This window comes from Rhinatrema bivittatum, chromosome 1 (assembly GCF_901001135.1).
Source record: "Rhinatrema bivittatum chromosome 1, aRhiBiv1.1, whole genome shotgun sequence".
NCBI classification, from domain to species: domain Eukaryota; kingdom Metazoa; phylum Chordata; class Amphibia; order Gymnophiona; family Rhinatrematidae; genus Rhinatrema; species Rhinatrema bivittatum.
In genome coordinates, this window is record NC_042615.1 from 415,698,548 (window position 1) to 415,714,275 (window position 15,728).

The 15,728-nt window shown below is 45.8% G+C and overlaps 1 protein-coding gene across 3 annotated transcripts in view; it reads right to left on the bottom strand.

Moving 5' to 3' along the window:
* The window catches only part of RNF38 (ring finger protein 38), a 589,332-nt gene that overhangs the window by 258,424 nt on the left and 315,180 nt on the right, over positions 1–15,728 (bottom strand). For all 3 annotated transcript variants that reach the window (XM_029602782.1, XM_029602791.1, XM_029602800.1), the window contains exon 6: positions 6,838–7,008. In XM_029602782.1, the coding sequence (XP_029458642.1) occupies positions 6,838–7,008 (171 nt within the window). The remainder of the gene's footprint in view (positions 1–6,837; positions 7,009–15,728) is intronic.

Sequence of the window (15,728 nt, forward strand, 5' to 3'; positions counted from 1 at the left end):
TGTTGGGTTCCATATTAGGTGCTACAACCCAAGAAAGAGATCTAGGCGTCATAGTGGATAACACATTGAAATTGTCGGTTCAGTGTGCTGCGGCAGTCAAAAAAGCAAACAGAATGTTGGGAATTATTAGAAAGGGAATGGTGAATAAAACAGAAAATGTCATAATGCCTCTGTATCGCTCCATGGTGAGATCGCACCTTGAATACTGTGTACAATTCTGGTCACCGCATCTCAAAAAAGATATAATTGCGATGGAGAAGGTACAGAGAAGGGCTACCAAAATGATAAGGGGATGGAACAGCTCCCCTATGAGGAAAGACTAAAGAGGTTAGGACTTTTCAGCTTGGAGAAGAGACGACTGAGGGGGGATATGATAGAGGTGTTTAAAATCATGAGAGGTCTAGAACGGGTAGATATGAATCGGTTATTTACTCTTTCGGATAGTAGAAAGATTAGGGGGCACTCCATGAAGTTAGCATGGGGCACATTTAAAACTAATCGGAGAAAGTTCTTTTTTACTCAACGCACAATTAAACTCTGGAATTTGTTGCCAGAGGATGTGGTTAGTGCAGTTAATATAGCTTTGTTTAAAAAAGGATTGGATAAGTTCTTGGAGGAGAAGTCCATTACCTGCTATTAAGTTCACTTAGAGAATAGCCACTGCCATTAGCAATGGTTACATGGAATAGACTTAGTTTTTGGGTACTTGCCAGGTTCTTATGGCCTGGATTGGCCACTGTTGGAAACAGGATGCTGGGCTTGATGGACCCTTGGTCTGACCCAGTATGGCATTTTCTTATGTTCTTATAACTCACAAACTCACAAAACAGAGATCCACCTCCATGCTTCACGGTAAGGTTAGTGTGCTTCTCTTAACAGGTATTGGGGAGTCCTTTCCAAACATAGTGCTTATGGTTGTGACCATAAATTTCAATTTTGGTCTCATCACTGCAAATTATTTTGTTCTAGATGTTTTGAGGCTTCGCTAGGTGCTGTTTAATGTATTGTAAGCGGGCTGATTTGTGGTGTTGGTGCAGCAATGGCTTTTATCTGGCAACTCTACATGCAGTCATTTTTGTTCAAGTCTCTCCTTATTGTGCATGCTGAACACCTACACCACTTTGTTTCAGAGAAGCCTGTATTTCAGTAAAGTTGCTTGTGGGTTTTTCTTTGCATCCCAACAAATTTTGCTAGCAGCTGTGTCTGAAATTTTTCTTGGTCTGCCTTGGTATCCACAGAACCCATAATTTTCAACTTTTTCATCAGTTTGAACAGTACTGACTGGCATTTTCAAATCTTTGGATATCTTTTTATATCCTTTTCCTGATTTATAAAGTTGAACTACTTTACTCGCAGATCCTTTGACAATTATAAGAAAATTATTCCTTACCTGCTAATTTTCGTTTCTGTAGTACCATGGATCAGTCCAGACCGTGGATTGTCTCCCCCTTCCAGCAGATGGAGTCAGCAAAAACTGAGAGGGCGGTTCCTCATAAGCTGGTGCGCCCTCTGTATCCCCTCAGTATTACGAATATCAAAGCAAGAAAGACACAACTTGGATGGATCTAGCCAACCGAACTTGAACTGCGGATAGAACAAGCCAACCAAACGACCACGATAAGCATGAATAATAATTAAGCAAAACTTGCAAAAATGAACTCTTAGTCAGTCCCAAACCGGTCCTGAGAAACAAATTAGACGGTCGAGCTGAAAAGTGATCCCAAAAGAGCCCAAAAATTCTGAGGGTGGGCGTCTGGACTGATCCATGGTACTACAGGAACGAAAATTAGCAGGTAAGGAATAATTACCAGTCCAGACCGTGGGATGTACCAAAGCTTCCCTAAGTAGGGTGGGCCCCTGGCTAAAAGAGCCCAGCTCGAATGGCCTGAGCACCAAAAGAACCCAAAACTGGTGGTTGGAGATTCAAACAATAGTGTCGAGCAAATGTGTGCAAGGATTTCCAGGTGAGCTGCTCTGCAAATTTCCTGCGGAGAGACCACCTGGCTTTCTGCCCAGGAAGCAGCTTGAGCTCGAAGCAAATGAGCTTTAATGCCCTCTGGAGGCGGTCGACCAGCACCAATGTAAGCGACAGAGATTGCTTCCTTCAGCCAGCGAGCAATGGAGGTCTTCGAAGCCTTGTGCCCCCTTCTTGGGACCACTCCAGAGGACAAAAAGGTGGTCCGATAGGCGGAATTCATTAGTAACCTTTAAATATCGGATGAGTATACGCTTGACATCGAGCCATCTAAGTTGTCTGGAATCCTCGTCAGGAAAAGATGGGAGTTCCACCGATTGATTCAAGTGAAAGTCAGAGACCACCTTTGGTAGGAAAGACAGTACTGTGCTCAAGGATACTCCTGAATCTGTGAAGCGAAGGTAAGGCTCCCTGCATGACAAAGCTTGAAGCTCCGAGATCCGTCGGGCAGAACAAATGGACACCAGGAAAACTGTCTTCAGAGTGAGATCCTTGAGAGTAGCTCCTCGCAAAGGTTCGAAAGGTGGACCTCCTAGAATCCGAAATACCAAGTTTAAGCTCCATGAGGGGCAAAAATGCGAATCAGTTGTTTCACTCCTCTCAAAAATCGAACAATATCGGGATGCGAGGAAAGCGGTGATGTAAGAGGGCCCCAAGAGCTGCCACCTGACTCTTAGAGAATTGAAGGCTAACCCATGTTGAGCCCCTGCTGCAAAAAATCCAGAATCAGGGCTAGAGACGCCTGACGTAGAAGGATATGCAGGGACATACACCAGGACTCAAAAAAACTTTCCAGACCCGGACGTAGGCCACAGAGGTGGAGGTCTGTCTAACCTTGAGAAGAATAGAGATAACTGCTTCATGATAGCCTCGTTTTCTCAGCCTGCGCCTCTCAAAAGCCAGGCCGCAAGACAAAAGCATTCTACCTGGTCGAAAATACGGGCCCCTGCCACAGAAGGTTCCGCAGATGCCCCAGATGCAGAGGACCGTCCTCTGCTAGGTTGACCAAGTCTGCAAACCATGGTCGACGAGGCCACTCCGGAGCCACTAGGATGATGGGCCCCTGGTGGACCTCGATTCTTTGGAGTACCTTTCCCACCAGGGGCCACGGCAGAAACAGGTACAGTAGGATGTTCTGCGGCCACTGGAGGACTAGTGCACCTAGGCCTTCTGCGCTGTGCTCCCCTCCTGCGGCTGAAGCGCGGAGCCTTCACGTTTCTTTGAGTGGCCATCAGGTCTAGACGGGGATTCCCCCACCTCTTGAATAGAAGGGAGGCCGCCTCCTCGGATAGTTCCCATTCTCCGGGGACTGTGTGTTGACGACTCAAGAAATCCGCTTGAACATTGTCTACTCCCGCAATGTGAGACGCCGCCAGATGGGAGAGATGGAGTTCCGCCCACGGCATCAGCTTGTCCGTCTCCCGCGATACATGAAGACTCCTGGTCCCTCCTTGATAGCTGATGTAGGCTCCCGTCGTCGTGTTGTCTGAAAGTACTCGAACCGCTCGGCCCTGAACCAAGGGAAGAAAACGTTTCAGCGCAAGGCGGACAGCTCTAGTCTCCAGACGATTGATGGGCCAAGCTGCTTGCACAGATGTCCACTGTCCCTGTGCCGACTGCTTCCCGCACACAGCCCCCCATCCGGAAAGGCTGGCATCCATGGTGATGATTAACCATTGTGGTATCTCCAAATCCACCCTCTGCAGCAAGTGATCCAGATTGAGCCACCAGGACAGGCTGAACTTGACTACGGGCAGTATTGGCAGGGGAATCTGAAATTCTCGGGATATCGACTTCCATCACGAAAGCAAGGCTCGTTGCAAAAGACGCATATGCGCAAAAGCCGAAGGCACCACATCTATAGTGGAGGCCATGGATCCCAGGACCTGTTAGTAATCCCAGACCGTGGGAAGCAGGAGGTCCCAAAAGTGCTGTACCTGCAGAAGAAGAAACTGAACTTGATCCAGACGAAGAGAGACCTTGCCCACCTTGGTGTCGAAGTGTGCCCCCCAAAAATCGAGGGACTGCGATGGAGTCAGACTGCTCTTGGCAAAATTGATCATCCAACCAAGTGATTGAAGATGATGCAACACCCTGTCGATCAGCTGGACTTTACTCGGATGAGCCAGTCGTCCAGATAGGGGTGAACCAAGATTCCTTCCCACCGCAGGGACACCGCCACCACCATGACCTTGGTGAAGGTGTGAGGAGCGGTCGCAAGGCCGAAGGGTAGGGCCTGGAATTAAAAATGCTGGCCCAAGATCTTGAAATGCAGGAATCGCTGATGTTCCTTCAGGATGGGGATATGCAGGTAAGCCTCTGTCAATGATGGCTAGGACCCACTTGTCCGAAGTTATCTCGACCCATCTTTGGTAGAATAGGATAAGTCTGCCCCCTATGGCTTCTTCCTTTGGACGGGTCGGCTGATTTTCATTGTGGGGTGCGGCTGGGACCTGGGCCCAAGCTGGCTCCCCTCGTTGTGCTTGTTCTGAAAGGACTGGCTCCTGCCTGCGGGGCGAGCCGCTTGATATGTGCTTCTGTATGGGTTGAAGCGCTGTGATCCTCTGCCCCTCAAAGTTCTGGGGAAGGGTTGCTGGTTTCTCTTATTCCTGTTCCCCGGTAGCCGCGGCAGTGGGTATTCGCCCCATTTGTTGGCTAGTTTCTGTAGTTCGCTTCCGAACAGGAGGGTTCCCTTGAAGGGCATCCTTGTGAGTCTCATTTTGGACGATGCATTGGCTGACCAGCTTCGGAGCCAGAGTTGTCTTCTGGCTGCCACGGCTGATGACACTCCTCTAGCTGTGGTGCACCCAGATCAGAAGCAGCATCCGTGAGGAATGATACTGCTGGTTCCAGGGCTTCCCCGGGAGTATTGTTCCTGGTCTGTGATAAGCAGGCACGTGTCACCACATCACAGCAGGCCGCGATCTGTAGAGATATAGCGGAGACGTCAAAAGAAAGTTTGAGGATGGATTCCAGACGTCTGTCTTGGGCATCCTTGAATGCTGCTCCTCCCTCAAATGGGATAGTAGTGCGCTTCGAGACCGCACAGACCATGGCATCCACTTTCAAACATGCCAGGAGATCTTTGGCAGCTGGATCCAGAGGGTACATGGCTGCCAGGGCACGCCTCCCTTTGAACATAGTCTCTGGGGCGTTAAAAAGTGATTTAATTGAAGACGGGGACCATTTTATCTCATTACCAGGGACTGTGTGAAGCAACAACACTCTGCAAAAATTAGTCATTGCATCTTTAGCACATTTTCTATTGGGAAAACAGCACAAGCCTGAATGCTACAGATCATTACTACATGTTGGCAGAATGCCTACCTCAGTCACACACACAGACCTTTACCAAATACAAATTAGGCACCACAAATTAGAAATAGATTTTTGCTGACAAAAACTGAACTCTTCTTTTCTCTGTCATCCATTTCAGCTTCTCCTATACGCTCCTGTTCTCCACAGTTGCCTGGGAAGAGAAGAAGCAGGAGGGAAGGTAAGAGCTAGATCAGGGAGCCCCAGTAACTGTCTGCTTCAACCTCACCCTCTCTCTTCCTGTTCCCTGCACCACAAGCTAAGCCTTTGGAACAAAGCTGAAACCTCAGATCCTGCAAGAGATGTGGACACAAAATGAGTCAAACCATTTAAACATAAAACACTAAAATAAACAAAATTATGGTAAAAAGCAGTACTTTGTGTGACTAACTGTGCACAAGAAAGATGTATAAACAAAGCAATTAACAGTGCTGATGCATCTATGTAGTTTTCAGGATCTACTGTTCTGCTGTCACTGTGGCTTTTCTTTGCTGACTACCAGAAGCCTATACCATAAACTATTGCCTAGTTTTCCTAATTGTTAACCCAACACTGTTCAAGGCTTAGCTATGTTTTGCTTTAATCTGCAACTCAAGCCTTTGAGCTCTTTTAAGTGCTCAAGCAATGGGAGTATGATAGGTCCTTGCTCTGATTTCAGCACCAACACAGCCTAACTACCAGTGGAATACTATGAAGCTCCCCAAATCTTTTTCAAACCTTTGAGTCAGCTTTGAGCTTGACATATCCAATCAGTGTGGTAAACCTGAATTCTCTTATCAGGCTTAAACCACTTGAAACAATGCCCTGGAACAGATTTCACATCTTTTTCAGCACTCAAGAGGATCCTCAATGATGTATATCTGTAGGATCATCTATAATGCCTATTAAAAGTCAATAGCTTGCCTCAGAGGTAACTCAGGGAAGAAAATCAAAACATCAAAAGAATATATTTTCTTCTAAATGCTAAAATCCACAGAACAGGAACCACTGAATGAACTATCTGCCTAGTCTGACATGTTCAAAGAAACAATGAAAAATGACTAATTGTCTCATTAGGAACACTAAAAGGCAATGAAGGAAAATAAGGCAATGAAGAATTAGTGTAAAAAGTTGGATATAGATCATCATAAAATAGATGTTTTATAAAATACTCCTCAGCAGACAAGAGATAAACTGAGTGGTAGCTGGTCTAATGTTGCTTAAGTCACTTTCCAAATACACCCAGCAACTTTCTGAAAACTGACTAGATTTTCCACCAGTGATTCAGATAACAGGTCACATGTGTCATGTGCAACTTCCATTGAGGCTGTTTTGTCTTTGGAGAAAACTACCTTATCATAAGAAAACAAAATAGCTTCCAGGTTATCTAAAGCACATATTAAAGTATATAAACATAAAACCAAGAAAATGTAAAATTTAAATTTGACTGCACAGTTATGCTGCTATTACATTCCACAAGCATGCAGTCTGAACCAAGTTTCACATTAAGAAAAACAGAAAAGGTTTCAAAGGACCCTAAAAATAAATATTGAAAATGCATTACATACCGATCGTGATTGCTGTGCCTGGAAGGGGACAAATTGGCCTGGCGGTGGCAGATGAGGAGGGTGATGTGGAGAAAGGTGAGGAGGATGTAACAGAAATGGATCACTAGAAATAAGAGGTGGAAAAGCTGCATATGGTACAGGTAAGTGTTGAACTGAGCATGCCTGAAGCATCTGTAATGGAAAGAAAACAAAAAAAAAAAAGTTACAGCATTCACAGTTTACAGCAGGAACCTTCTAAGCAGTCAAAAGAGCAAGTTTGCTTACCGTAAACGGTGTTTTCTGTAAATAGCAGATGAATTAGCCATGCTATATGGGCACGTCCTCTGTGCCACTAGGTGGCGGAGCTCTCAAACAGGTCGATACAGTAAGGCCGCGTTAGAAAGAGTGCGGCAGTGCCGGGCGCACCCTCGTTCCCCGCACGCACAGTCCTGCTCACATACCGCTCGACACTCTTTAAATTGCTTGCAAATGCAAGCCGCGTCTGCGAAGCATTAGGCGAAGGGTTAGGCCCGTGCAACCCATTTTACTGTATAGGCGCTTAATACAGCGCCTATACAGTATCCTGGGTGCGCTGGTACCTGTCATTTCAACTGACATTTGAAATGACAGGTACCAGGAAGTGGATGGTTCCCCCCCTCCCGAAGCAAGGCGCAGGGCGAAAATTAAAACAAACTTTCACTCAAAAGAAAACCTAAAAACCTTTAAACCATTAAATATATGAAAGGGCAGCTTTTAATCTCGTCGGCTAGCCCCCCCCTTAAATTAAATTCCTTAAATGAACTTAAAACAAGTTGTTGGTAAAGTTGTTATAAATACCTTGGATGTCACTTTCCAAATCCCCCATTTCCACGCGGGCGGGCGGTCATCGAGGCGGGAGCCGGCGGGCGCGCATTCATTCAGGCGGCGGCGGGAGCTGGCGGGCGGGTGGGGGCGCGTTGATCCAGGCAGCGGCAGGAGGGTGGGTGCGCGTTGATCCAGGCAGCGGCGGGAGGGTGGGCACGCGTTGATCCAGGCAGCGGCAGGAGCCGGTGGCGAAAGCGGCCTCCAGCAGCCCCCGCCGGCAGTGAATGAATGCACGCCTGTGTACGCCCGTGCAATTCCGGCGCTCAAGGCGCGACGTCACGGCATGTGACGTCAGCGTTCGGTAATGCACTGCCTTGAGCGCCGAAATTGCACGGGCATACAGAGGCGTGCATTCATTCACTGCCGGCGGGGGCTGCTGGAGGCCGCTTTCGCTGCCGGCTCCCTCCGCCGCCTGGATGAACGCACTCCCGCCGGCTCCCGCCGCCGCCTGGATGAACATGCGCCCACCCGCCCGCCGGCTCCCGCCGCCGCCTGGATCAATGCCCACCCGCCCGCCGGCTCCCGCCGCTGCCTGGATCAACGCGCGCCCACCCGCCCGCTCCCGCCGCCGCCTGGATCAACGCGCGCCCACCCGCCGGCTCCCGCCACCGCCTGAATGAACGCGCATCCGCTGGCTCCCGCCTCGATGACCGCCCGCCCACGTGGAGATGGGGGATTCGGAAAGTGACATCCAAGGTATTTATAACAACTTTACCAACAACTTGTTTTAAGTTCATTTAAGGAATTTAATTTAAGGGGGGGCTAGCAGACGAGATTAAAAGCTGCCCTTTCATATATTTAATGGTTTAAAGGTTTTTAGGTTTTCTTTTGAGGGAAAGTTTGCCGTCTACCCTTAACCCTTGCCTCTAATGCACGGGTATGCGGTAAATTAGCAGGTTAAACGCGGGGCAAAACGGCAGGGTAAAATAGCGATAGTCGGGGTGTGTGTTACTGTATGGGAGGGAATAGCTAATTCGATCGTTTACATCTGATATACATGCCGCGTGCGGAAGGGGTTACCCGGGGATTTAAAGAGGTGGTAAGGATGGATTAAAGGGGATAGTGTATTGCGGGTTGGACTAACGCGGCCGAAAAGTGAGCAGAAAGCCGGTTAGGAGCAGGGTAACCGCGGCCACACTTTACTGTATTGAGCTGACAGTCTATTAAAGACTTTTAGCTAGGTACTCCCTCCCTTCTCTATCCTGACAGGATTATCTCAGGCTCCTCAGTCAGTATCAAAGCAAGGCAGGTGTGCTAGAACTGTCCGGGGAAGCGGGTGGGTCAGCATGGCTAATTCATCTGCTATCTACCGAAAACACCATTTACGGTAAGCAAACTTGCTCTTTTCACGTAGGTAAGCAGCTGAATTAGCCATGCTGTATGGGAGTCCCCAGCTGACGTATTGAGCAGTTAGTATGTGTCATTTAATCAATCAATTTATTTATTTATTTAGCTCAATGCGATGATAGTGGCAGACAGTTCCCTATGAAGGCTGAATTTGTTTTGAATGTTTGCCATTCTGAAGGATAGTCCGTCGGAAAGGGATCAACCACCGTCTGTTTGCGTAAACACTGGTGGGATGTGAACCGGGTGTAGCGGTGACCGTGTCGCCGCTTCACAGATGCCTATGATGTGCTCTTAGGTTCGTAGATAGCGTGTGCGATGTTTTATCAACGCTGAAAAAGGAAATAATTGTATCTCTCTTTGGATAAAGTTGTTCTCGTTACTAGATGCTCTTGTGCGTTTTGCATTGACGAAGAAAACAATTGTCAGGGTCGATTGGGTGACAGAGCACGCTTTTTTGTAGTATGCCAGCGCACGGGTACGATCAAAGGTATGCCACCTTGCCTTATTGATAATTGCAATAGGCTTGGATGGAACGTGGGTAAGGTGATTTGGTTAATGCAGAACTGGACATTACTGTTAGCAGAAAAATTTGTGTAAGTGCGCAAGGTCACCCTGTCGTAGTGAAATTGAATAAAAAGAGGTAGTGAACCAATGCTTGCAATTTACTTGGTTTTCTTGTAGGAGTTAAATAGACCAGGAAAAGCACCTTCTATGGGAGGTAGCAAAGATGGTTTGCAAGGTGGATGTAGGTGCAACAGGCCCTACATAAATATGTATACCAAGGAAGAACATGAAAAAGGTTCTTCCTCTAAATGTAGGTGATCAGCTGTAATGGTGCTTACAGGAACTCGTAGTGAGGAGTCGCAATGCCCTTGCTGTCGTGTAGCTGGAGGTAGGACAGAAGTCGGCCAGGTGGCCAGTTAAGGGGGCTATACCTGCTGATGAACACTTGGAAGCCCCGTGGAACAAGCTTCCTGTTACTGGAATGTGATGGAGAGTTGTCTTGAGGATAGGAGAAAAAACGTAGATAAATGCGTTAGTCAATCTCCATGCCATAAGGTGTAGGAAGCTATGAGCTGCATCCAGGAGAATTGGGTTGCGGATAGAAAGCCGTCGTAGGTAAACTGTACCATGGACATGTTGGCGCGATGATGAACAGATGCGCTTGTTTTTTATTTTATATATATATATATATATATATATATTTTTTTTTTTTTTTTTTTTAAATATATACATATATATATTTTAAAAAAACACAAAAAAAAACCCAAGCGCATCTGTTCATCGTCGCGCCAACATGTCCATGGTAGTTTACCTATGACGGCTTTCGATCCGCAATCCAATTCTCCTGGACGCAGCTCATAGTTTTTCCCCTAGGACGAGAAATCATCCTCTCCACGCCTTATGGCATGGAGATTGACGAACGCATTTATCTACGTTTTTTCTCCTATCCTCACACATATCCGTGATAAGGCTGATTCACTCGGCCTTCTATGCATCTCTGGAGTTCAAGAGATGAATGGCATAGGAGGGAATGCATACATATGCATTGTGACCAATCGATGAGAAAGGTGCCTGAAGTCCGAGCGAGCTCAGAGAAAAGGAATAAAGTTCTTCCTTTTTCTGTTGGACAGTGCTGCAAGAGATGCACTTTAGTGAGACGCCTTAGTGAGAGCATGCCTTGAGTAACCTTTGCAATTAGTTTTCCCTTATGGGAGCGAAGTGATATGGAGTTTGTCCGGCCTGTAGTCAGTACTGGGCAGGTAATCGAATGAAGTGAGATGGGTATTCGATGAGCGTGATCCAGACTCTGAACTGCCTTTTCGTAGAGGATCCAGGAGCCGGAAACTCTCTTTTTTTTTTTTTTTTTTTTTTTTTTTAAACAATGGAAGTCTGACTCCGTTTGAATCAGGACAATTTTTTTTTTTGTAGGGAATCCTGAAGGCTTACATGCAGTGTGTGTATGTAGGAAGTTGATAGAACTTCTGCCTGAAAATCGTTCAGATGCTGTGGTAAGCACTATTTGATGTCACAGGGAAGGTAGGGGCGAGCTTCGGTGAAATGTCAAAGGGAGTAGAACCCGTGTGAGTTCATCCCTTTTTTTTTTCAGGCCAAGGAATGTGAGTGGCCAATGAATGTAGAGAAAACGGGTCTATTCGTGTTCGAGTCCGCACTGCAAGTTGCGGATATGCAAGTGCGTATGCGGAACCATGGAGGTGGCTGCCGTAAATGTCCCAGAACAGTTATGGTCTGGCGGGTTGCCAGTGTAACACTGAAGTAGAGTTGAAAAATCTGTTGAGAGTGTTAATGCTGTTAGACGAGGTAGAAACACCTTGTTGTGAAGGTTGCGATGTAGGCTCTTATGAATTGCAGTTTGAATTGATTGCAATGTTGATTTCTTTTCACCTTTTTTTTTTTTTTTTTTTAAGTGGATTAGAAGTCCCAGATTGCCTAGGCAAGTATTGCCTGCAAAGTCTGCCGCTTGGTAGCATTGAAATGGATGGCACCAGGAAACTATCATCTAGATAGGGAAAACAATACTTCCTCTGTCGACGAATGGTGCGGCAACATCAGGTCCCAGCATCTGGTGAAAATTTGTGGGAAAAAGTAAGGCTGCATGGAGGAATTTTTGTATGGCCGAATGGTTACCTTCCTGGAAAAATGAGATAGCATCAGGTACTGGGGTGTTTCGATATGGAAGTATATGCCTGCTGCATAGGTAGTGTGATTCCCGGATGAAGGACTGAAGAATGGTTCTGAGAGAAGCAGTCCGTATCTATTATTTATTTTTTTTTTTTTTTAAACACATTGAATCAATGTAATGCGAATTCACATTGGGAAATAAGTGGGTAACTTTGTCCCCCCCAAAGGCAATGAGGGTAACTTTATGATGTTTAAAGACCCGACTGGGGCTTTGGAGGCTAAGGATCCGTAGGATGCCGCGGATGGCGTGGCATGCTAGTACACGGATGAGGTGTGTGTGTAGATGTTCAGCTTACTCCCTCTATGGTCGATAAGACGGTGCTCACAAGCGAAGTAAGGTTGAAGGTTATTTACCTTTTTTTTTTTTAATCCTCGGTAGAGGGCAGAGGTTGAATATTAATGTAACGAGAGATGGACGTTTGACCGTATCTGTGAAGTGTAATAATTTGACTGGATGACCTGGGAATATGTCCAGTTGTCGTTGCACCTTGTCCGTTATGGCGCTAAATTTTAAACATGGAAGGTGGTTAGCTGCCAAGGTATTTGCTGAAGTCTTAACGAGACTTTCAAGCTACGGAAAAAAGAACAAATGGAATTCAGGAAGTGCTTCCACCTTTACTCGAGGTTAAGGTCTAGAGGCAAGGCTTGTTAGAAAATGTGAGCCTGTCGAGTATCAAGACACGATGCACAAGTTTGTGTTAGCATGGGGGTTGGGTGTTAGCATGGGAGTTGTGAGCCTTATCGAAGAAAGACTCTACTCTTTTTGTTTGTATGTATGTATATATACATACACATACAAATACACATATTTGTTTGCAATTAAGGTCGGGGCTTGTCAAATTGCATTCAAATGTATTTTTCTTCATGCTATAGTTAAGGATCGTTTTCAGTTCTGATGTTTTTGTGAAGATTTTATAGTTTCCCTCGTCACAGTTACTTGTTATTCCCTGTTCCTTGTATCGCCCCTGAGTGAATTTACAGTTTCATTGTAAACCGGTGTGATATGTATTTTATACAGGAACGTTGGTATAAAAAAAAGTTAAAAATAAATAAATATACATATATATATAACTCACAATATATATTTATATAAGGCTCACAAATATTTATATATATATAAATTTATTCTCAGTTTGTGATATATATATAAATTTATTCTCAGTTTGTGATTTATTGGAACGGATCCTGTAGCACGCAACGTTTGCATCGTCTATCCAACCACCAAGGAGCGAGGTGGAAGGTGAACGTTAGTGTGGGAAAAAAAAAAAGAATTTTCCAGTCGAACCTCTAGTCCATGCTAGAAAAATGTTGGAGAATCCAACAAGGGAGTCTTTCTGCAATGCTGTGCACTGGGAGTTGTGATAGGTTATTGGTTCAGCAGGAACCTCCCAATCTGTAAGATGCCCAGCAGCCACGTGCGTGGAAGTGGAATGCAAACGGTGTTTATAATAGTCAGTGCCCAACCTATATTGACTGTATAGGTGGTATACGTGCTCAAGGACAAACTTGGGTTCAGTTTGCCCATCTACGTTGGAATTTTATTTTATATTTTATTTTTGAATGCCTATTAGTAGGCTACGCACTGGTTTGAGGGGCCGTCATTCCTCCTTTTATTTTATTTATTTTTTATTTTGCAAACGCCTTGGTGTTAGAAGGCGTTGGTGGGCATAAGTGCGTGTGCACAATCGGCACTTGCATTTTAATTTTGGCGCAACCTGTGTCCGCACCCATAGTCAGAAGTGCTCTGTAAGCCCTGTGCTCACAATCCGGTTGTGTGTTGCCCTTTTTTTTTTTTTTTTTTTTTTTTTTAAACACATACATACCTTGGTGTTAGGAGGCGCTTGAGAAACACAATAGTATTTTTACACTCTGCGCCCACGCCCATGTTGTGGCGTGTCTGGTGCACGTGCCAATGCTCTGGCACGCTCGTTGAGTCCTGCGGTCATCTTCCTGCTTGTACTGTGCCCTTCTGTTGACATGGATGTACCGAAGTCAACAGCGAGGTCAAGGCTTATCAGCGTGGATGCTTCGGCGCGCTCGGCACCCACATGGATGCATCAGCATGCTCGCTCTTGCGTCTGCCTGAAATTTTTGCTTTTGCGCTGAAATTTCCACGCCGCAACTTGCAAAATTTCAGTCAGACAGCCGACTGTTGAACACGGGCGCCGGTGCATCGATGTCTCGGCACGCCGGTGCCCGCGTCGATGCACCTGTGCCCATGTTCAACAGTCGGCTGTCTGACTGAAATTTTGCAAGTTGCAGCGTGGAAATTTCAGCACGCCGGATTTGGCAGTATTTACAGTCGGGAGGCTGGCATAGATATGCCCTAGCTTCCATTAGCAGCCTACAATCATATTCCTGTGCCCTTCCCCTAGCCTCTACTCTGTGCCAGCCCGCAGAATCAAGGGGTTAACAGAGGAGGCTTGCTGAGGTAATCATCGTCCGAGAGGGGGAAGGGGGTGCCCAGAGATGTTACAAACTATCTCGTATGGGCAGGCTGCTGAGAATTTTTATTTTTTTTTTTTTTAATTTTCTTTGCTCGTTTCCTTTCTTCTTGTATAAATAGATATAAATTTATAGATGGTTTTCATTGTTTTTAAGTTGAAGAGAGGAGAAGTAGAGAGCTCCGCGCACACTGTTGCGTGGAAAAATTCAGACTGAGGAGCCTGAGATAATCCTATCAGGATACAGGAGAGAGGGAGTACCTAGCTAAAAGTCTTTAATAGACTTTTAGAGCTCTGCCACCTAGTGGCACGGAGGACGTACCCATACAGCATGGCTAAATCAGCTGCTTATCTATGTGAAAATTCCTATTAGGATGAGGTATGAGGGTACAATTTGAAAACATTCCATTACTTGCTCATCTTTTGTAGAAATTTTAGTCTTGTGCACAATTCACACTGCACCACAAACAGCTGAAAACTGCCAATTCTGCTGGATCAGAAAGGGGATTAGCATAAGGTTTTAATATGCCCTTCTTTTCAAATTATACTGCTTTTGCCTTTTTAAGGTGGTAACCTTAGACTATATATATTTAGATTCTTATCACTAGTTTTTACAATCCATTGTTTGCAATTGAAATATGGGACACAGTCAGATGGCATTATGGGGCACTTCTCTGGCATGCAGTCCAAGTCATGGGGGCCCATCTATTCAATGTATCAGCTCTAGATGCCTAACCCAAATATGCCAATGAGAGAAGAGACACATGTAAGTTAATAGGTGGACTAATCTAGTTCTTGATACTCTAGTTTTCAGGATATCCACAACATATATGCATAAAAGATTCTCATATAATGGAGGCAGTGATTGCAAATCTCATATATATTCATTGTAGCTATGAAAATCAGACTGGCTGGGTGTATCCATGAGGACTATGTTGAGAACCACTGCCACTTATTTAAAAGTCAATTGGGCCGATTCTGTAAGGTGTGCTCAGCTGTGCACACTGTTTAACATGTATTTGGCCGTGTGTTTTTGATGTACGCCTATTACCCTTTATACTGTAAGGGGTTTAGCGCATTGAAAATGCATGGCCAAACCTCCAAGAAACTAACAGCACTCATTCTTCTCCCAGGACAAGCAGGATGGTAGTCCTCACAGACGGGTGACATCATCAGATGGAGCCCTGCCACGGAACACTTAAAGTTTCTAGAACTTTGACTGGCACAATGAGCATGCCCAGCATGCCACTAACCCTGTGGCCACATGGGGTCCCTCTTCAGTCTCTCTTTTTTTTTTTTTTTTAGCGCAGCAGTTGCCTCACAGGTCTAGGAGCTCAGAGATTTCTCTCACACTTTCCTCACGGAAAATTCAAAATTTTTCTTCACCGTTCCCCCGTCACCAGGTGTCCCCCAACACGCACCGAACTCCTCCATCGGTTCCCGGCGTACTTTTCGGTGCCTGACGGCCATTGACTGCGCACCACCCATCTTTTCAGTAATGAAGGTCTGAACGCTTCAACCTGACAAAGGACTTCATGTACCAGAATTCCCTGC